The 7,720-nt window shown below is 35.9% G+C and overlaps 1 protein-coding gene across 1 annotated transcript; it reads right to left on the bottom strand.

Moving 5' to 3' along the window:
- Window positions 1–4,784: 4,784 nt before the first annotated feature.
- Window positions 4,785–6,435, bottom strand: LOC124897903. The gene is made up of 4 exons (XM_047411505.1): window positions 5,973–6,435; window positions 5,539–5,919; window positions 5,262–5,452; window positions 4,785–5,171 (listed from the first exon to the last, which is right to left on the bottom strand). Exons 1-4 carry the CDS (start codon window positions 6,433–6,435, stop codon window positions 4,785–4,787), a joined length of 1,422 nt encoding a protein of 473 aa, XP_047267461.1.
- Window positions 6,436–7,720: the final 1,285 nt, after the last annotated feature.

The following is a 7,720-nucleotide window of genomic DNA, read 5'->3' as shown; positions in this document are numbered from 1 at the left end:
TTTTTGATTTATGTAAAATTTCTTCTGAAGTATTTTTGCTTGCGCGTATAATTAACGGAATTAGGTTCATGAGGCAAAGGTGGATTATGTGAGTCAGCTATCAGATGTTGATGTGGCGAAGGTGGATTATACGAGTCAGATTCCAGATGACTCTTTGTCTTCAATTCTATCATGTATGACAATTAAAGATGCTGTTAAGACCAGCATTTTGTCTGCAAGGTGGACATATCTGGTTGCTTCTATGCTTACATTACAGTTCAGCCTTGACATGTTTGGCGTTAACTATTTAGGTCCTACATGTCAGCCTTACTATCAGAAAAAATTCTTGGAAGTAGTAAATCAGTTTTTGCAACTTTATTTGGGTCGTAAAGTGGTTGAACTTGAAATGCACACTATCATTCAGAGAAAGTTTTCTAGTGAATTTGGCCAATTGATGCATTCTATTTCAAAATTAAGTGTTGAAAGATTACATCTCAACTTTAGCTGTGGCAAAATTCCTACCTCAAAATACATTAAGCTTCACCGCAACACATTTTTTGAATTTTCCCTTGAGCTTCTCTCTCAAGCATCCTCCTTGAAATCCTTGTTTTTGAGTGTTTCCGTTGTACAACCAAGTGTCACACTCCGTCTCAACTCCTTCAAGACCCTTTTAGCATTTTGTTGACACTAGTCCATCCAGTCCATACTCTGTAGTCAAATAATTCATTTAAAGATGCAATATGCTTTATAAGTGGGGAAAAAAAAGAAAGGAATAATTAATGTTCAAATAATTTGCAAAACAAAGAGATGTACCCGGAGCAATATAACCCAGTGTTGCTAAGGTTTCAGTGTATAAATCACTCTCAGCGTCACCAAGTAGTTTTGAAATGCCAAAGTCACTTAGGTGGGCAACCATATCCTCATCCAGCAAGACATTCTGGGGTTTAGATCACAGTGAATCACAACCGACGGGCACCCATGATGGAGATATTCCACACACTTGTTTCCTGTAGATTCTGATTACTCATTTGCAGAACTACTACTAATTGGTATACGGCTTTGCTATTGTTTCTCACACCATTACTCGGACAGCTATATAGCTTTGTATTCATAAAGTTAACTCTACCTTGATCACAAACTAGTTGGTATGGAATGAATCGCATGCCTCCTCCATTCCGCTCTATTAAGAACATTTTGTTACACTAAAAGAATTAAGTTCTCTAAAACCTAACATCCTCTATGTCCTCTACAGAAATAAAATTACTCCATTAAGACAACCAATTGCAACCAAGATAACCCATAGAACTGAACAGGTGTCATTTTCCTTTATGTGTTGTTCTCCTCGTATCTAACTTTTCTAAGTTGCCTTTCACAGGTAAACAAAGAGGTGGATCATCTGATCTTAAAATAGGTACTCTCGGCTATCCCAATCTATAATATGATCATTTTGTCAGGTATTGAATCATATGATTCTGAGCATCCTGCTTTTAACATTCATTCTACAAAACCAAAATGAGACCTTTCCTTGCTGGTTGGAGAAAACCTTTGTGTTATTTTTCTTGTCTATTTGCTTTGTGTTCTAGTTAATCCACAATCTTTCGCAATAGCCATATGCCAATTATGTTGTGAAAGATGGACCAATAATGCATCATAAAAGTATTACTTATTACTTGACTGCAAATGAAAAACAAAACTATCGAAATGATCGGTACTTCACTACCTAATAATGGTCACTTAGCTCTTCCTGATCCATCACAATTTCTTCAAGAGACTGATCTTCCAAATCATCAACGTCATTTCCAGTTTCTTCATCAACATCATTGTTTCGAGGAGTTTATGTAGATGTTTACAGAGGAAAAACATACAACAAAAGAAGAGGAAAAGAGAGATATCAAAAGCCATCTGCTTCTCCAGGGAGTATGCTAGGACAGGGAAAGAAGTTGAATGTGGTCGATCGAAGGCCTTCTCCCAAGGTTCACTCTCTTGAACCCTCTGAAATAAAAAAAAAAAAGATACTGCTGCCACCAAAGAGTGTTCACTCTCTGAAATTGGATTCCTCAAGTGACAAGATGCCAGAGACAGAAAAGAAAATGAAATCTTCATTTAAGATCTTAGGAGGTGTAGATGAAGGAGGCAAGAAAGAAAGTGTTGCTAATTATAGAAAACAAATAATAGCGCCTAAAGTATCTGCAGAGAAATCTTCGAAGACGCCAACTCTTTCATCTCCTCCAAAATCTTCCTCTGTTAAACCTTTGATCTTGAGGGTAAGAAGCAATAAAAGCTTAAAACTGCTGGCTCCTCTGAAGGACCAGAACAAGATGCGGAGAGATGGGACAAACAAACTGAACCCTGAAATGGTTCCTGAGAAAACTTTACGTACTCCCAAAGTAAAAGCATCACCAAAGTCTTCATCCCATTTACAACCACGTCCGTTGTCTAATGAAGAAGATAAAAAGGAAGTTGTTAAGCCTGCAGACAGTGCATTAGGTGAATACACCTCTAGTAGCAAAAAGCTGTTGCACATAGCAGAAGCAGAAACTGTTGGGAAAAATCAGAAAAAGACATTGAGAAAAGGTAAGACAGGTGTTTCTAATGATAATAATTCTTCGGTAGTGAAACTGAAGTTCAGGAGGGGCAAGATAGTTGATCTCCATCAAGAAACCAGTAGCCCTAGGAGGTTGACATTTAGATGGGGACGACATGTGGGTGAAAGCCAGGACAGCAATATAAGAAAGAGAATCTTTAAAAAGAAAGGAGTTGATGGTGACAAAAGTAATACCGTCCCTATCTCTGGAAAAATTGTTTTGAGGCATTAGGATGTGCAAGAAAAGAAAGATGTGCAGGGTTTGTTGAATAATGTGATTGAAGAGACAACGAGTAAGCTTGTTGAAACCGGGAAGAGCAAGGTTAAAGCTTTGGTGGGAGCTTTTGAGACAGTGATTTCCCTCCACAATAAACCTTCTGCTGTCACAGTTTCTTGATTAACAAACAAAATTTTATAACAAATAGGAGCAATTGCAAATATAGTGGTTGATATAGCCTTTCTGACATGGTTTACATATGTTTGTCCTGTTTCTCATTCCGACTCATCTTCTTAACGATTTCTTGATGCTTGCCGGTTCTGTTCTCATGATTGAATAAATTCAATTTCTTCTGGGTGCATTTACTTTGAATTGGGAGATAAAGTCGCACAAGACTACAATTTCTTTTTCACTTATGGAGGTTGTGATAGTGACGTTAAATTAGTGGGTGTTTGGATGTAGACATTCTAATGTTAGGCTGGTTGCTCAGTGGACATATCTTTTGGTTGGACTCATTTACGAGGGATTTGTTCATACTTTCTGTTGAATAAGCGCATTGAAGAAGGCACTTCATGTGGAAATACCATCCAAAAAAGAATATACTATTTGCTTTAGTTGTTCTGTAAAGGGATCTGTCTCTTGACTGCAAAATTTATTGCTTTTTTCTCTGTCATACAATAAAATAAGATATAAGTAACAATCAAATGTAAATATTGTAACCACCTAAACAAGTAACAATATTTATGTGCATCTTTTATTCAGGTAACTCAAAATAGCTTATAATAAGTCCTTTGTGGGAATATTGTACGTTTTAGCTTAAAGAAGCCACTGCAGTTTGTTAGACTTAGATACATGTACCTTCATGGCTCCACCCATCAACCATAACATCTAGCTAAAGTTGAGTCACTCCATGTACTTGTGTTAAAAGTTATTTTTTGAGTTTCCTTACGCCAATTTGTCATTGAAAGCTCACACATTTGCTCAACTAAATCTGAGACTCTTATCGAAGATGGCTAGAAGTACTAATGAAAACGGTCATAAAAGTTTTAGTTCACATAAACTCAGAAATAGTGTCATTGGCCATACAAGTATTCGAGGTAAGTTCTCATATCACAATATAATAAAATATCTAGTTGGAAGAAGATGGTTAGAAGTTCTACATTCGTGAGTATGATTTAATCAAAAGAGTGTTAAGGGTTACATTTGTTTAACTTTTAAGGTGGGGACAAATAAGTTACGAGATCAAATTTCCTTAACTACGTTGTACTATGAAAAGTTCATCAAAAAATGGAGTAGAAACAAAGCCAACAATCAGATTATGCAAAAGTTCGTAGAAGCAAGGTCAAGCAAAGTGCTATACACAAGCCACACGAAATCCTCAAATAATAAATGAAACTTCAACAAACGGAGGCAGCATGCAGAAAGTTTCACTAACAACATTATAACACCAGCAAACTAATTAAAACATTAAAATCCTACAAATCACACTTGAATCACTTCAGTTAAAATCCAACTAAGACTGATTTGCTGAGAAGCAAAAGTGCAATTTTCCTTCAGTTGTCAATGCAGCAGAGACGCGACTTCAGAATCTTCATGGAGAAATTGACATGGCTTCTAATTCTGCTCGAGCGTCTTATGGGGATGATGACTTCTTCTCCTTCACTTGCCTAAATTTTACAAGGAAAATATATAAGTAAGAGAATAGATTTGGCTATTAAAAAAGGATTGTTTATGTTTAAAGAAGATAGAATATACCAAGTTAAATACACTCACATGCTTGGCAGGAATCCTCTCATATGTAAAGAAACTTCCATATGAAGGTGAACCCATTGAGAACTCAGATGCAGCCAAGGATTCTCTCCTGTTGCTCTTTCTAGGTTTCTTCTCAATGCTCTGAGCCTCATCATCCTCTGATTTGGGATATTTCTTGCTATGAGATAAACTTATTTGAAAGATGCTCATCTCATACGGACGTCTCGCTCCTACGACATCGACCTCTGTTGGCTAATTTTGAGAGGAATGCTTCTCTTTGACAACATGGTGTGCGGCAAATTTCTTACTTGAGACTGCTACTGGATGCAAAGTCTTATCACTTCTTCTCTTCAAGTACAGAACTATACCAACAAGTAGACTCAGTACAAGTGAGGAAATTCCCAGGATATGATAAGCACCAACATTATCTTCATTATGTCTTATTGGAGACTCTATTATTTCCAAAGGTTGGGCTTCTTCAACATCAGAAATTTCTTTCACAATGCTTTCAGGATTGTCAATCATTGACTCAAGTGCATTATTAGCAATGAAAGATTGGTATTCAGCCAACTCAACCTCAACATTAGAAGTTGTAAGCCCTTGGTCCAAATCCCTTTCTGAACTATCAGATTCATTCCCCTCAGCTGGGACAACAGAAACTTTTTAAGTCTCCACCAAATCATGCTTTCCTTGTTCTACATCCTTTTCTAAGCTATTAGCCCCATTTACCTCAGCTAATTGAATTGTGGAAGCTTCTTCAATCTCCAACACATCCACTCCTTCAATTTCAACTTCCCCACCGTCATCTAAATCAGCATCCATTTGAAATTCTTCCTTATCTGGCTCGGTTTCAGATTCTTCATCCTCTACTAACTCAATTGGTTCGAACTTTTTATCCAATTCCTCACTACCAGTACTGCCTTTCAAATATTGTGATATATATTGCTACTCTCTTCTAGAGCAGTCAAGTTCATGAATTTAATCGGATGCACATCATCTATTCTACCAAGGTCATTAATAAACTTTGAGAAATAAGAAACCACTTCACCCAAGAATTGCTTAAAGTAACTATTAGCCTTAGCTAAAACTGGAAAAGCCAATACCGGAATAGGTGATGGAATACTGACATTAGAGAATCTTAAGTCTATAATAGACCCAGAGGTAGCAAGTATAGGAGAATCAGTTACTGAGAATGATAAGAAAGAAATCATAAGTACCAACATCAGAGATAAAAACCTCAATATTGTTGAAGATCTTGATTTTGATTTCATTTTTGGCTCAGATATGTCCTCAGCAGCAACAGGTAGTGTAGGTTCATCAATTTGCTTAGCAACAGGCATTGCAGGTTCCTCTTCTTGATCAACCGTTGCTTCAGTGAACGCCTCTTCTGAAGAAGAACCATCAGACTCTTCAATAAATCTTCAGTTAGAGAAATTTCACTGCCATCTATGTCTGAAAGGTTCTCAGACAGTAACTCAAACAAGTAGCAGTCATCTAGCTTGGGTTTGCTTGGAGAAAGGAAATTGTTTTTAGGGTTATATGGAGGTAGAGAGGGATCAGCATCTAGTGAGGCTATTGCAGGACAGACCAATGGTTCATCATTGCAAATGTCAGAATCCATTGTTACAGTATCAGAAAGGGATTCAGAATTTAAAGATGCCTCCAAAAACGTTACCCTTTTTGGGGTTTTGGTAACCGGAGGAAAACCATCAAAAGGAACAGTCTCCTTAGGCTCCATAACCTTCTCAGAATTTTGATTATGTTCTTCAGAATTTGCAAAAAAGAACGTAGATTTACCATCAGATAAGGTGATTGAAGTACTTAGAGAATCGTTTCTTTCCACCAAGATTTTCTTTTTCCAGGATTGAGCAATCTTGGAAGAAGCTAAAATCGTCAGAGACATGAAATTCTTAGAACCCTTTGCCGATGATTTCAGTTTCGCCACTTTGGATTAATTCTCCTTCTTATCAAAACCCCATGACAAAGAAGAAGAACCCAACTCTCCTTTCCTAGAATTAGACACCATTCTTGTCGAATCTGTAAAAAAAAAAGAAAACAACAAAGTAAATCAAGAAATCTTGCAACAAATTTTTGACATTTCAAATCATGAAAATTGAGTAAAACAACGGGAAAATAAAAATTACCATCATGGTTATTAGCAGGAGTAACAGGGTTGAATCCTCTGTGGGTTGCAAGAACCGAAGGCCGCGAAAAGGGGTTGCCATTGAAGCTTCTTCTGGGTGTAGCATTGTTGTTTTTGGAGGTTCTTAGATGAGGTGGAAAAGATCTTATAGAGAGTGTAGAAGGAGACTTGTTATTAGAAGAAACCGCCATTAATGATAATGTTGTATACCAAGAAAGGTAAGCGAATCTTCGAATCGTCCAGGGACATCAAACAAGCAAATGGAAATAATGCGAATTGAGAGAAAGGAAACTTTAGTAATTGTTGAGTTGAAATCGGAGAGAAGATCCTGAAGATCTTTGTATCGGCTAGTTTTGAAATTTTGAAGAATAATAGGCAAATGTTGCAATTTTGAAAAATGGATTAAAAGAGCTGACCTTTCGATAATTGCTTCTTTTTCTTGTTAGATAAAAGTGGAATTTTGAATTAAAGATGAATAGTTTGATTCAATGCAGACTAAAAAAAGGGAAGAAATAGAACGGACAGAATAAGTTATATATGGGGTATTACCCAAAAAAAGTTATATATGGGGTAAAAAATATTTACTCAATCATAGCAATTACTAATATATGTAATTGCAATTAATTAGATATCTAAAGTAAATGATACTTCCTTTTGCTCAGTGTTTTTTTATTTGTCGGATGTAGTAGCAATAGGTATTCTTTTTTGTTTGTCTAATTTAAAAATCAAGAGATAATTTATCAATAATTTTTAATTTGAGTTTGTTATATTAACTATAGTTATTTTCAAAGTATAAATGGTAATATATTCAAGTAGTAATATAATAAAATGGTCATTTTATTTCTTGTTGTATTAAGTCAATACTAGATAAATAAAATAGATCGAGGAAATAAGCAACATGTATGGCAGGTTGGTACAAAAATATCACTACACTATCATATTCATACCATCATGTACTTACTATGTGAACTTTTATCTATTAGACTATTACGAACAATTTATTTAATAAGGTCACAACATCAAGAATTTGAAATTAGAATAGTTG

The sequence above is a fragment of the Capsicum annuum genome, chromosome 4, assembly GCF_002878395.1.
Source record: "Capsicum annuum cultivar UCD-10X-F1 chromosome 4, UCD10Xv1.1, whole genome shotgun sequence".
In the NCBI taxonomy this organism is placed as follows: Eukaryota; Viridiplantae; Streptophyta; class Magnoliopsida; order Solanales; family Solanaceae; genus Capsicum; species Capsicum annuum.
The sequence above is the reverse complement of the archived record's forward strand: the minus strand, read 5'-3'. Positions and strand labels throughout refer to the sequence as shown.